The sequence below is a fragment of the Pteropus alecto genome, unplaced genomic scaffold (assembly GCF_000325575.1).
Source record: "Pteropus alecto unplaced genomic scaffold, ASM32557v1 scaffold79, whole genome shotgun sequence".
In the NCBI taxonomy this organism is placed as follows: Eukaryota; Metazoa; Chordata; class Mammalia; order Chiroptera; family Pteropodidae; genus Pteropus; species Pteropus alecto.
In genome coordinates, this window is record NW_006494612.1 from 9,914,902 (window position 1) to 9,929,711 (window position 14,810).

General features: G+C 39.6%; 1 protein-coding gene across 2 annotated transcripts in view; it reads left to right on the forward strand.

The window, feature by feature from the left end:
• Positions 1 to 6: 6 nt before the first annotated feature.
• NT5DC1 (5'-nucleotidase domain containing 1) overlaps positions 7 to 14,810 on the forward strand; it is a 110,692-nt gene continuing 95,888 nt past the window's right edge. Inside the window, exons 1-6 of one of the 2 annotated variants that reach the window (XM_006926190.2) lie at positions 7 to 188; positions 4,846 to 4,937; positions 6,333 to 6,404; positions 8,476 to 8,582; positions 13,250 to 13,329; positions 14,724 to 14,808. In XM_006926190.2, the coding sequence (XP_006926252.2) occupies positions 96 to 188; positions 4,846 to 4,937; positions 6,333 to 6,404; positions 8,476 to 8,582; positions 13,250 to 13,329; positions 14,724 to 14,808 (529 nt within the window). In that variant the 5' untranslated portion in view covers positions 7 to 95. The remainder of the gene's footprint in view (positions 189 to 4,845; positions 4,938 to 6,332; positions 6,405 to 8,475; positions 8,583 to 13,249; positions 13,330 to 14,723; positions 14,809 to 14,810) is intronic. The other variant, XM_025042425.1, reaches the window with a different exon arrangement.

Here is a 14,810-nt window from a genome sequence, read left to right on the forward strand (position 1 = left end):
GCCGCGTCCTGCAGGTCCCATCCCGCAGCGTCCTACCCGCGCGCTCCTCGCCCCCTTCCCGCGCAGAGGCGCCCGCCGGTGTTGCCAGCGCAGCCATGGCTCAGCACTTCTCCCTGGCCTCCTGCGACGTGGTGGGCTTCGACCTGGACCACACTCTCTGTCGCTACAACCTGCCCGAGAGCGCCCCGGTGAGTGGCGCGGGCTGTCTTGGGCGCAAGGCGTGCAGCTTTCATGGCGGCTGGGGCTGGAGTTTCCTCCTGTCTTAGGCTGCGGCGAGCACCGCCGGGGGCCTGCAGCCGCCGCGCCTTTGCGCAGAACTCGGCCTCCGCCCGCGAGACGGGACGGAAGTGTGCATCCCCGGTTCCCCGCCCGTGCCCTGGGCTCCGGATTTTTGAGCCCAGCCACTAGCCAAGTTTGAAAAAGGGTTGCAGAAGAAAAGGGAGGAGGAGACAAATTGTGCAAGATCGGGCTGGGGTAACAGCTCTTGGGGCAGAGGAAGGGCGGGTCTAGGAGAACTGGGGATGTCCTTTGCAGATTCCGGGCTTGCAACTTATCTGCGAGTCTTATTCTGGGCACCAGCAGCGCGCCTGCGCAGCCACCTCGTTAGGGGCTTCTATTTTGCTTGGCCGCATTTTTCCCTTTGCACCTGTCAGTTTTGAAACACTGCAGTTGGAGAGATTGCGTGATGTATTGGAAGGAATACTATCCCAAAAGACATTAAGATCTTAGCCCTAATCTTGTCTTTTAACAGGAGAAGAAAATACACATTGTGCACCTACCACGTGCTCCATGCACCTTAAATAAGTTCTAATCCTAACGACAGCCTGCAAAGTTTGGGTCCTCACTGCGCTTTGGTGGGGAGGGAAGGGTGGAATATGTATGATTCCACACCTGTACCCTCAAATGAATTGTCCTTCTTCCCCCATTACTTTGGTTTCACAAGAAAACATGAAAAATTCACAGGATTTTTATTTATTTATTTATTTTTGTCAAAGATCTAAGCATTCAAGCAGAAAAAGCTGGTTATGAGCACAGTGGTCAAAGCGAAGACTCTGTAGGGAGACTTCCTAGCTTAGGGCACCAGCTCCTCCGTTACTAAGTCTGTGACTTGGGCAAGTTACTTAACCCGTATCTATTCTCAGTTTGCCATCTGTAAAATGGGGCTAATAATAGAATGACCTCAAAAGCTGGTTGCAAGGATTAAATGGGTAATAGATGTTTAATGCTTAGAGCAGGATCTTGCACGGACACGTGTTTGCTTTTATGGGCACCATCCAAACCATTTCCAAGCCTCACCGTTTATGGATAGAACGTTAGGTCATTGGTGCAGACATCCACCAGGCTCCTTAATGTGAGGTCAGTGTCCCAGTCAGCAGTTCAGGTACCCAGTCAAGGGTCAAAAGAGAGTCTGAATTACTCCTGTTTTCTATTATGCACTTAAAAAAAAAAAAGTGTACTGTTATTATACTTTTCTGCTTTCCCACTGTACAGGTATTTCCTTAGTTATATCAAGATTTACGAAGGCCTCTTGATCCTTTGGCCGCTATCTCTAGGTCTTTGATTCATATTTTCCTTCCCTCTGTGCCTTTCAAATCCCCTCCTGGTTCACGTTTTGTTGTATCTTCTCTCTAGTCATCTTCATTTGGAGGAAATATTGTTAAAAACCATTGTCATGTTGCAGCCAATTTTGTGCATGTGTGAGCATGAGATTTCAGAGTACAAGATTCTCGAAGACAAGAATTCTTCAATACACACCTCAAATATAAGTGGTGTTTAAAGTTTGGAAACAGTAACCTAGTGTGCTTTGGATCCTGTTTGGTTTAGAAATCTTTATTAAGTACCAGCAGTGTGCTGAGAAATGTAAAAAAGTTGGGGGTACACAGATAACACACAGGCCTTTGAGTGGCCTTTTAATGGGCTAAGTTGCTCAAGAGTTAGCTCCAGTCCCCTGTGATGAGGGCAGGATTACCACCCTTGCTGCAGGCTCTTTGTTACCTGTGCCTGGGGCCATCCGCCCTTGTCATACTAACTTCTCGTGTGTCAGGTCTCATCTTAAATAGCATTCCCTTTCCTCCCCCATCCCACCTCCAGTTTTCCATAAAACCCTTAATTTCTCATAGCACTTACAAATAGTATTAAATTTTTGTTTACTTGTTGAACTCTTCCCCTAAAGCCTTAGAGCCATGACTTCTTGACATCTGTGTGTTCTTTGTATCAAGCTCAGTACTTGGCATATAGTGGGTTCGATAAATAATTGTGGAATGATTGAATAAATAATAGGTATTTTAATCACTGAAAATAGCACTTAGAGCCACTATTCTAAAAGGCGTTTTGCTTTGATGAACTGGTTTGATTCCTTACAACTGTTTGGAGAGGTAGATGTTTTGATCCTCACAATCACTATTTAGAGGTGAGGAAAACCAAAGCACAAAAAGGACAGATAGCTTATCCAGAATCACCCAGCAAGGTGGTCTGGCTGCCAAATTTCTGCCCCACCCCCTACCCCGCCCTCATGGTTTATGTGCTCTGCGAAGCCCAGAGGAGAACCCTGGAGTGAGTGATGCTTGAGCTGGGTCTCACCACAGGAGTTAGAATTAGCAGGTGAGGATGCAAAGTGAAAACTGTAGGCAGAGGAAATACAGCCAGGGCAAGGACCTAGAGGTGGGTGGCAAGCAGAAGGTGGGGAGTGGTAGCAGGAGAAGACGCTGGAGAAGTCAGTGGCAGCTGCATCAGAATGCTGTGAGCGCCTCTCACTTCAGTCTCATAGTCAATAAGTGCAGAGTGCTGTGCAAACTGGAACTGGACATGTCACCTCACCTGGCAGCTTAGGAAAGGCATCCTAGAAGTGATGACACCTATGCTCTCCTGGGGTTACAGACTCAAAATTGTATGGAACCAGGCAGTTACAATTGTGTGAGTGGCAGAGTGGGGCCTGTGACAGCCAGTGGAGTGCATGCCCCTTCTGAAGGGGCAGCCATGCTGGACTCCTACCAACATTTGCCAAGAGTAGAGACTCAGTCTTACCAGATTTAATTCTAAGACGAGTTAGAAATCTAGACTTGTGTGAGAGGTCTCTCAATTGTTAAATGTTAGCTCATTTTCAAACAGCAGGATTCTAGGGTTGCCGTATAGCAAAGAAAAATATATGACACCCAGTTAAATTTGAATTTCAAATAACAAAAACGTTTTTAGTATACATATGTTCCAAATATGTCATGCGTTATGCTTACATTAAAAAATTATTTGTCGTTTATCTGAAAATCAAACTTACATAGGTATTTCATATTTTATCTGGCAACTTCAGGTAGGAACCAAACATAAATTGTGGTCTGCATATGGCCCATAGGGCACCAATTTGCAGCTGCTGTGGCATGTGCATTATCAGTCAGGTGAGATTGCAAGGGAGGGTAAGTGGCAGCCAAGCCTGGGATGGGAAGGAGGCTGGTCATGGAGGCCCTGTGCCCCGTGAAGGCTTCTGGGATGACTCAACATAATTTAAGGAAAAGCTCCAAGAACCGAGGCTTTGGGACTAGTACAGGGATTCCAATTCTCTCCTGTAACAGGAACGCAGCTGTGGATGCCCCTGTTGGCAGCCCTACTAGAAAGGGCTCCTTTCTCTCAGGAAGAAACCTAACCTGTTGGAATCACAGGCCCATATCTTAATCAGTATTGCCAAGAGGTGAGAAACTCCCATTGTCCAAAACCAAATAAATTACCTTGACCAGAGGCAAGTCTAATAGTGTACAGTAACCATTGGTAGCTTGAAACTGGCCATGGTAGGGGTATTCATACCATGGAAATGGGCAAATGCTACAGGTCAAGGCCCCTTTTTAACCAGCACATGACTGATAATAATAGTAGTACTTAAAGAGCATACAAGCTCTTTGTTGAGAAGTCAGGTCTGTCAACATCAGGAGAATATTTATTTTGTGGTTACTTCTGGAGGCTTCCTCTGTCCTTTTCCCTCAGTTTTTCTTATGGTGGAAAAATAAGAGATATTTCCTGCATGCAATTGAGGTTTCTTGAGTCCTATTCTAGATCACCTGCCTGGTCCTTGTGAGAATTCCTCTTTGAGACTCCCCTGTGTCAAAACAGAAACAAGTAATGAGTTTGATATCCTGTATTCAAGGGAAAACATTCCATGGATTGGGGGAGTACAGCGCCTCACCAGCAATAGAGCACTCCCCAGGAAGGATTTTGGGCAAGAGTGAGTTTTCTGGAGCATTAGAAGAGGCAATGCGGAAACAGAACACGATTGGCTAGGAGTTCGCGGATTTCCTTATAAGACTAGCAGGTCCTGTTTCCTAGGGTAAGGTAAGCTACTATAGCGCAGTTGGAAGAGTGTGATTGGTGTCTCTTAGGTTTCCTAAACAGGTGTTTCCATCAGTGCAGGCTGATTTAGCTTTAGATTTGTGATGTGCACGGGGCCATGGGGGCAGCATCCATTTTGTGAGCCTGATATGTGAATTAACTTTATCAACTGAGGTGGGGCCTTTCCAGCAAGGTGAACCGAGGATAGATGTAATGATAGAGTGGTCAGTATGTTTATCATCTTGGTGATGTGTTAAATACGTTGATAAAGCTTTGTCAAGTCTTAATGATCAAGTCTTAAGAGTAAGTTGTATAATTGTGTACTGATGGCATAATTTTGGAGCATAAAAAAGACACTACAGCTCCCTGGGGCTCACAGGAGTGTTAAATTGCCTGTGAAGGGAGATTAAACTGCTTTACAACTCTTGCCCTCCCACCTGTCCCATGAGTGATCCCATTAGGTCTTCAGGTCTGTGATATTAAGAATGAATAGTGAATTTTATATTTTCTCTTTTTTTCTTCCCTTGTCTACAGCTCATTTATAATAGCTTTGCTCAGTTCCTGGTCAAGGAGAAAGGATATGGCAAGGAATTACTCACTGTGACTCCAGAGGATTGGGATTTCTGGTGGGTTTTTTTTTTTAAGGTCTGCACATTCCCTCTGATTTTTAATTGTTGCTGGTAAAATTTTAATGCTTTCTTTTCTATGGAGGCAGAAAGTGAAATGAGAAATTGAGTCAAAGGACTAAATGCCTTCTATATTAAAAGTTTTATGTTTAATGAGTTAAAGTCCTTTCTACTTTTAAGTTTAGACAGTTAATTAAATGTGAAAACGAGCTATGAGTGTATGTCACTAATTTGGATATTTTTTCATGGTTGCATCATTATTAAGAATTTCAAAGGTTATTAACTATCTCTAAAATTTACATCTTTTAAAAAGTATTTATTTTATTGCCCTTCAAATACAGAACTGTAGGAGAATAAGTGTCTCAATTAGGACATGGTTTTCTGTAATTTGGAAAGATATTCCTTTGTCTAAGATTTTTATTGCTTATTCCCTTCCTGAGTTAGGACTCTGGGTTTGGATTCTCAGCTTCCTGAGGCTTCTTTTGTCTTTCTTCCTCATTTAAACAAAATCTATTAAACCACTTTGAATTCATCAGATAAAAATTAATAGTAATCATAAAACACATCAAAAATATGTATGGAAGTAATTCTAGAGCAACGATGTTCATCTATAATACATTCTTCCAATGTTTAGTTAGTCCTTTTTGATACATTCTTTTTGTAAAAGGAAGAAACAAAACCATTTTACTATATGAACCACTGACTCCGAAAATTTTACTGTGGACCAAAGTAAATAATTCTTCTAAAGTACCCTGTCATTTTTTGTTTAATTTTCTTGGCCATTATGCCTCCTTGCTCTTAGTATTTATAATAATGAATCTGTATCTCTTTTTCTCCCCAAATCCCTCAAGTCTTTTTATATTGAAGAACCTAAAACTTAGTATTTGACTTTTCTTTTAGTCGTTTTAATAGTATACCTTGCCCCAGAGGGCTCCTCTTATAACCTGACCAAATTGAGGCAAAATCCAAGGAGTAAAGAAAGACTCTGGCTAAAATCTTAACTTGCAGAATATGATTGTGCATGTGTATGTGGAAGGGTGAGTGAGAGGTATGTGTGTTTTATTTAATGGAGAACATTTGTACATTTTAACAGATGTGGAATGATATTCATTTTTGTTCTTTATGAGCTTTGTATTCCTCTTTTTAAAAGCTTAAAGATTTTAGAAAGTAAACATGCCGTCCTTCCTTTGCTCACATAACAATTTTCCTTATATACTTGCTCAATGGATGATATTTAATTTTAGAATTTTTGGATGGTCTTAATTGTTTGATTAACTTACCATTCACCTGGGTGGGAGGATCCCTTTTGCACATTGTGACTTTTTGAAAATATAGATTATTTCTTGGGTTAGGTAAATAAATGAACAGATTGGTAATCAAACATTTCTATTTTAGTTGCAAGGGCTTAGCCTTGGATCTGGAAGATGGGAACTTCATTAAACTTGCAGATAACGGCACTGTCCTCAGGTAAGTTAGTTGTGAAAAACTTGACTCTTTCCAGGACATTATTATATAGCATTTGATCATTAAAGTATGGTTAAATATTATTTTTTTAGTCAATCAGGTGACAAATTGTCTGTGTGCCTGCAGTTCTTTGTATGAATGGTCTCAACCATTTAAATCTTAAACATTAGGCTTAAACATCTTGTTTCTTTAAATTTAGCTCATCAGAAATATTTGCAGGAAACACAGTAGAACATTAATAACTTGCTTTATGTCATTAACCAACACTACCGCAAAAGACCCTTGGAATTACATTGTGTTCAGTGGATATGTAGGTACCTGGAATAAAATCAGAGATAGAAGGAGCATGGATGTTGGGTAGGGGTTGGTGGTCCATTCATACCTCTCTTTCTTCCTCCATTTATCCAAACTTGCCTCCATCATGCAAAACTCATGCTGTATCCCATTTCCTTCTTTAAGTTTTTCTAGACTATTTGAACCTTCATCAATCTCTCTCCCTCTCCTGCACTCAGTGCTGACTATCTTTCCTTCCCGCCTCTTGGGAAGAATCCAACACTTTAAGTGTCGATAAGAGTAGGGCAAACAATTGAGAAGCAGCTCCTGTCACTGCTATGAGTCTTACAGAGGGCACCACGGAATGAGCATCTATTTTTTCCCCCAGTACTGATAGTACAAGCAAGTCAACATGGCCAGGCAGTTGTGCGATTTATCATTTATACTCATAGGAGAGGATGCTCCGAGCGGGTTATCCTTTATACATACTCTCTCTTTTGATAAATCATTCTTTTTGCACAGTACAAACTCATACTTTCCCTCAGACTTTCCCCTGAGGTGCAGCTAGCTAGAGCTTTGTGGCCCCGCTTCTGATCATTTTGTTATTCATTTGCATGTTTTTCCCTGGGTAACAAGACACATTGTAGCTTTGACCCTGACCTTTAACTCAACTGTCATATTATTGCAGTGTGCTTGGCTATCTTAAATCATGGGTAAAAGAATAGAAAACATTCCACAGTTTTGCTTCTTTCTTTCATTGTTGTGTCTGTCTTTCTCCCCTGCTCCCTGCAACCCTCCTGCAAGGTCTGACCCTCTCCATTTAAGTTATAGCTAACCTGCAGTTCATTATGAATTTACTAGCTTATCGCCTTGATGCGTGCTTTCATCCTTGTCTGATCATATTTCCTACTCAAGATTCCTCCATCTTTACATAGTGCTTTCTAAAATGTTAACCTCTTTACAAAAAGGAGCCCATTTGTGATTTTTCCTCCATCTGCCCTTTTTGTATCATTTCTTTTTCCCTTTATTTTGCTTTGCTACCACACTGTAACACCAAGAGAAGAAGAATGATACTCTCTAGCATTATAGTTTCTCATAATAAACTACATAAAATATCAGCTGTTTCTCTATAGGCTAAGCATCCTTAAGCAGGACCAACTGATGCAAAAGCAATATTATAAGCACTGAAAATAGCTACTTTCTTGTCTTGCTATTCTGTTTCATCACATATGTCTCGGTTGCCTTCCTTTATGTTTTTAGCCACACTCATGTCCTTGAGTGGACAGGTGGCTCGCCCACCCTCACAGTACTCTGTGCTCACAGCTGGCCCACCCCCTGGATGCCAGGCGCCTCCCACTGTTCCTGCTTACGTGCTAACTCTGCTTTCTGCTGCTCTTTCTCTCTTGCTGCCAGACCTAATCCATACAGTTGTTTTTTAATTGTTCCATTTAGGTTAGTTTTACCTTCATAGTTGTATGAAAACTTCTTAGGAAAGGGTAGTATCATAGATCTTTCAGAGAAATTATAGTTTCTACGTTATAGGTCCAGAGCAGAGACCACAATGTGGACCTCAGAGTAAGCTGCTCCTGATCGCTTGCTACTTGGTGGATGACATGGAGGAAGAACTAGAGCTGTCAAGGGAAATGCCTTATAGAATCCTACATGGGGAAGTCATCCAGTTGAAAAAAGAAACAAGGAAAACTTTTTATCAGTTTTAGACGGGATCAACAGTAGCAAGGCTGGAGGAAGGGGCATTCAAAGGAACCATTGATGAGCAGTGTGTCTCATCTCTCCAAACCAGGGCAAGCCATGGCACAAAGATGATGGCTCCCGAGGAGCTGGCCGAGGAATATGGCAGGAAGAAGTGGAAGTACTTCATGTCAGACACTGGAATGGCTTGCCGGTCAGGTATGACTCACGTGGGGCAGCACTGCCATTCCCTCCCCTTTTGTTTTGGACCCTGAACCTGCTACATGAGAATATGAAGAAGGCTCTTCTTGCCTCTTGCTGGGCAGGATGCTCAAGGGAGCAGCTGTGGTTTCATAGGAATAGGACATGTTTTTTCTACATATATCTGATTTCTCTTTGGCAGTTGGTTCTGTTTTATTTAACCTTTTGTTGATACTCCTTTTTCCTGCTTTTGTTCTGGAGTAAAAAGATAGCATTTAGGAATAATATATTCCTTAGTGATCTGTATTTTTATGTATATTATCTGCTCGGTCCTTACTTTTGTTTCTCCATCCTCCATTTCTCCCTGCATTCATCTTACCCACCTCTCTTTTTTTCTAGAATTCTGTTCCTTACTGCCAGTTCTAGTATCTTTTCCCTTTGTCTTTTCTTTTTCTTAATTGTAGATGATTTTATGCATTTTTCCCAGTCTTTAAAGAGCCTCACCATGGGTAAACATGAAAAGAGTTTTCAAAAATTATTTAAAGACACAGATGCACATAAAGTAACAGGGAATGATTAAAACATGAACAGATGTTATCAAAAGTCATAATTGTTAGTTTTTCATTTGTTCTAAATTTTTGGTCATCTTCTCTCACACTATAGTTTTGAAATGAACCTGTTCTCCTTTAGAAAATGTGGTTACCTGAAAATAGGGTTCTTCCTTATCACTATTGTGTTTGCATTATTTGTTACATTCACTATCTTTTGACAGTTTTGTTTTTGTAGAGAGATGAAAATGTCAGGAAATATGAGTGCTCTTGATAAAATAAGTTGATAGGAAAAACAGACTTCACATTGGGGTTAGATATAGAATGCTTTCACACATCTCAAGTCACAGTAACTAGTGGAAGTTAAATGGATAGGTAGCCTTTTCCTCAAGTGAGGATAGAGAATTTTTGTCTCTCTAAATGTAGACTATTATTAATAACTCAGAAAAGCTAGGCACATAGCTAAGTGTTTCACTCTGACATCTATTCAGAAACAGAGTGTATATTAAAGAGGTAAAATATTTTCCAGCTATGAAAAGAATATTCACCCAATCTGACCCACCTGTTTACTCACTGCTCTGCCCACTGGATGCCCTGCCTCCTAGAATCAACAGCTTCATTTTGGTGCTTAATTTACCCAGGAGCCCTCCGAGGATGGTCTTGGAGTTTATCTACTCTTAACTGGGTTGGTTAGGGAAGTGTTTCTCTTCCAGGTGCTTAGTGGTCAGGCAGTGACATAACAGAGACCTGTTGTTTCTGCAGAATAAAAAGGGAAAGCTAATGCCTTTAAAAAATTATACTTATTTTTTTTAATATAGAGACATATAAAAGAAGAAAGATAACCTGATTTTCCACAGCGTAGTTAAACTTTGTTTACATTTATAAAAGGTAATGTAAGCATATGGTTAGCAAATTTAAATATTATAGAAAGGAATAAAATGGTGATAATATCCAACCCTTGTCCCCCAAAGTTCCCTTTTGCCAAAGCTTATTTTTTTAAAGTATATAAAAGAGATCATACATTTTCTGTATTTTGCCCTTTCTAATTTATATCTTAGAGATCATGTCACCTTAGCACACACACTGACATACCTCACTCTTTTAAGTGGGAGCATGCTCTACCATCCACTGCCTGTCTCATGATTTATCAGTCTACTCTTGGTGGACATTTACATTGTGTCTGGTGTTTGGCATTACAGACAAGCTTGCAGTGACATTTTCATGCTTTATGCTTTTGTAAATATATCTGGGGTAAATTCCTAGAGGTATAGATGCTCTAAGGTTATGCAGGCTTAAATTTTTGATTAATATGGTCAAATACGGCCTTTATTTTTAGAAACTCCAGTTGATTTTTTATATACTGTTTCTTACATTGAGTGTATTCATCCTCAAAGGTAAGCAGAGTTGTCAGAGGCATTTCCAACCAGCACATTTTGGTGTTTAAAGCACTGATAGATATAGACATTTTAATGACAGTTTTTCATAGTCCCTTTTCAGATTGTTGACCTGGGTTAAGTATAGTTTTCCTTTCATTTGCTCCCCCCGCAACCCCACCCCGCAAACTGGCAGTTTATGCAGAAACAGCTTGGTATAGTGGAAGTCACAAGGGCCTTGGAACCAGTCCTGGATCATATTGAGTCTGTTACTTGCTGGAGAGAGTGATCTGGTCAATTACTAGGACAGTCTTAGCATCACTTTTCTCATCTTCAGATGGAGAAAATATCACATCTATAAGACAAATGAGACTTATGCTAACATAAATTGTTCTCTTACCCTCAATGGGTTCATTCATATGCCTTTGTTCCATTACCACTAAGGATATGTAGTTTGCAAAGGGAATGGTGTTGGCATTGTGTTCTTGGGGAATGTTTTTCTGTGTGTAAAACTTAATGAATATGGAACATGGTCTTGATTTAGAGACTTGTTTTATTGAACTGAGCTCACCAGTCACTTCACTTCCAATGAGCTATCTGCTCTGTAAGCAGGTGAAGGGTCACAGCCTTCTTGCAGTACAGTCTCAGAGTTTTTTGGTGTTGGGAAAGGCATTGAGAGCATCCTGGCCTAGTTAATGGGTCAAGGCTGAACAATTCTCATTGTGTCCATGGTTGACAGTTGAGTGATATCAGCCTGTTGCCTTGTGAATGGGAGTCAATGAGCCCTTCTCATTAAACTCAAGTTATTTGATTAGACCCAAATCAAGACTCATAATCAATATTTAAACTCTTGAGCTGAATTTCTTCCATTAATACCTACAAAGGGAGAGAAAAGAGAGAGAGAAAGCAAAGATAGACAGCAATGATGAGATGCCACAGTGCTCAGGACAGCTAGCCATCAGGTTCAGGGAGGTCCTTCTGGTGTCAAAGGCAAGAGATGAGATAAAGGGCAGGTTAATGAACCTTCATAAGCTGTGCCCACTGTCTGGGGTCCGGGGAACCTGGAGTTTTTTGTGGTCTTATAGTGTAGCAGGGCATGGGCAGAAATGTATGTGGGATATCATCTTCCTTTTGTTCCAGATTTCTGGCAAAGCCATTCCTCACCTTTCTTCAGAATGAAAAATAGTCTGAGATGTTACCCCAACAATTTCAGCTCTGAAAGCATAAAAAACAGGAAGACCATCAACCAAAATATTCTCAACTGAGAGAAAGGACACAAACCAACACAGCTGATTTGTGAATTAACAGGAGAACTTTGACTTTATTTTTATACATTCTGCATAATTCGACAATAAGAAGTGAGGGGCATTAATGATATTTAAAGGGCTAGACAGAGGATTCTCTCCTAATGTATACGTTACACTTCATCTTTCCAAAATAATCCATTCTGTTATTTGATGACTCATTCATTCAACAAACATCTTTTCGAGTGCCTACCATATGCTGGGTATTGTGCTTAGTGGATGCTGAGGAAAAGACAGCTGTATTCAATAACCTCATATAGTTTACCAATGGGAGGAAGTGAGACTTAAAATCAGGCAGTTGTAATACTGTGCACAAGAGTCATTATGACCATTTGAAAAGGGCTTTTCTTACATTAAATTAAATCTGGCTGTACCTATTGGTTCTGTTTGATTCTGCTTTCTACCAAGGTCTCTAGAGGACTTGATGGGTTTGGGTTTCTCCAAAGCAGAGTGCTTGCTGCTGATCCCAGCAGGCAGTGGTGAAATGGTGGAGAGGGTGAGACATGGAAGGAAAGAACACTGGGGACTGGATTCCACTGGGACTTCTGAGGAGAAGCACAGAGAATACCTCCCAGAGTTGTGAATCCAGGGGACAGGAGGCTGGGTGTTTGTTCACTGGCTCCTGACCCTGTTGGTTGAGACTTGCTACAAGAGCCGCGTGAGCTCCAGAGGCTTCCAGAGAAAACAAATGATGCAGGTGTGTTTGAGTGGGATGATGCTTTTCAGCACAGCTGTGGCTTGGATTAGACATGGGCCACAGATGCGACATGGTTCATCAACAGTGTCTGCCTATGGGCAGCAGATTCAAAAGTGACATCTGTAACAGAGAAGGGCTTGAGTTCAATTCTGCCATAGGGCCGAATAGGATAAGTCAAGTTCTCCTCCTCCTTGAGATCTTGGAGTGTGCCCGTCCTGTGCTCCTAGGTTTTCCTAGATAAGCACAGCGTGTCTTCACGTGATGTGTTGTTTTGTTTTGTTTTATTTATTTCTTTCATCACCCTGACTGTTCTTACACTGTACTGAAATTGGATAAAAATTAAATGTGGTACTGTATGTACGTGGGCCAACCAGCACAGATGTGGAAAGGCATTGTCGTTGAGAGCACTTCATGGTACTCCAGTGTTAGGCTGAGTGTTTTGAAATTCAGTGATGTTAATAGCATAGATTGTGGCTTTTTCGTAATCCATTTTATTTGGGGGATATAGCCTATTTTTAGTTTAAAAATATAACTTTAATATTTTTGAATAAAATGTTTAACTTATGGATATTATATTATAACTTTCTTGTAGTATCCTTATAGCTTAAACCTTTTTAAAAAGCCTGTGATGGAGCGATTTTTAATTGAAGTGGAGTCTTCTTTAACTAAACCAAAATCTATTGTCTCTTCAGCCAAGTTTATGTGTATGCCACACAAATGAGGCATTAATTTGTTCCCAGTTTAAACTTTTGTTCTTTTTTAGGAAAATACTATTTTTATGATAACTACTTTGACCTGCCAGGAGCTCTTCTATGTGCCAGAGTGGTGGACTCTTTAACAAAGGTGAAAAAACTTTTCATTTTTTAGAAAACTATGATATATGTATTTAATCATAAATCAGAGGTTTTATTATACATATCTTTTGAATTGAGATTTTACTCAGTTTCCTCTTTATGGTTTCAGAGGTGACTGAAGAAGGTAAAACAGAATTTGGTCAAAATATTTTTGGAAAATTAAATAGCAGTGATTGTTCTTTTCCCCAAGGATATAAATATATTCTCCAGCAGGGGGCGCAAAAGTGTAGGAAAAAAATACCAAACTTACATTTGGAAAAGTATTTTCCTGGTTTCATTAACAGAATTTTAAAAAGTCATTAAGAAAAGTCCACATAGCCTTAAGAATTCTAAATAATGTAAAACCAGAAAAATGAGATAAAATTTTTAAATTCATTTTAAGCACAGTTTAATGCATATATACTTTCATTTTGTACCATATATCAAAATTAAATAGATTTCTGGTTATATCAATTTATTCTTTGAACTTAAGACCCGTGACCCAATTTTATGTCAGATTCACTTTCCTTTTTGCACGTGTTGTCTTTTAAAGTCACAATGATCGTGTTTATAATAGAACATAGGCAGTGGTTTATTTTTTACTCAGAATTACAGTCATGTGTTTATGAAAGTTTCTGTGGAGTAGTAGTTCAGGTATGTTTGTAGAAGTTGTTAACATGAGATGGAGTCACTTTTTCATTTCATAGTGACTACAACCAAATGTATCAGTCTTTAAATATTTTGGAGTTTGTATAATTGGATATAAATATCTAGTAGTTGGTCTTTGTTTAGATGGAAATACTGCTTAATGTTTCCACGAAAGCAAAAGGTGGTAGGGTTGTGGGTTTTAATGTAAAATTTTATTTGCTTTCTGATTTGAAAAAATCTTAGTAAAGATGATTTACATTCTGGATTCAGAATCTCCTTGATGTCTCCTATAGAGACTCCTTGCTCTTTTACATTGAAATTCAGATAAATGCACTGAATTCTAAATAAACCAGCTTTTAGGATTTTAAGGCTTCAGGCTTCTTAGCCTCATAGTACATGAAGTAATATATTTTGATATCTCAGAGGCTATAACATTGTAAATTTACTCATGTTAAAACTGTTCTATACTTTTTATACTTTTATTTGGGCTATATGAGCTATGCAATATTTAGTCATATGAGTATATATCTTTGTAGCAGTGATTTTCATGGAAGATTTCTCTTTCTAAAATCACATTTAGAAGAATAAGTTTATTAACCTATTATGTATTCATTCTAAAACATGAGTCCCAATTTTAGAATATAGTATTGTTCGCCAAGTATTTTCTGCTATGCATGGAAACAATTATTGCGTGTATTACATTTAGAATTTATTTATTTAGAATATTTATTCATTTATTTATTTATTTATTTTTAGGAGAACAATGGTCAGAAAACATTTGATTTTTGGAAGGATATAGTTGCTAGTATACAACACAATTATAAAGTGTCAGCTTTTAAGGGT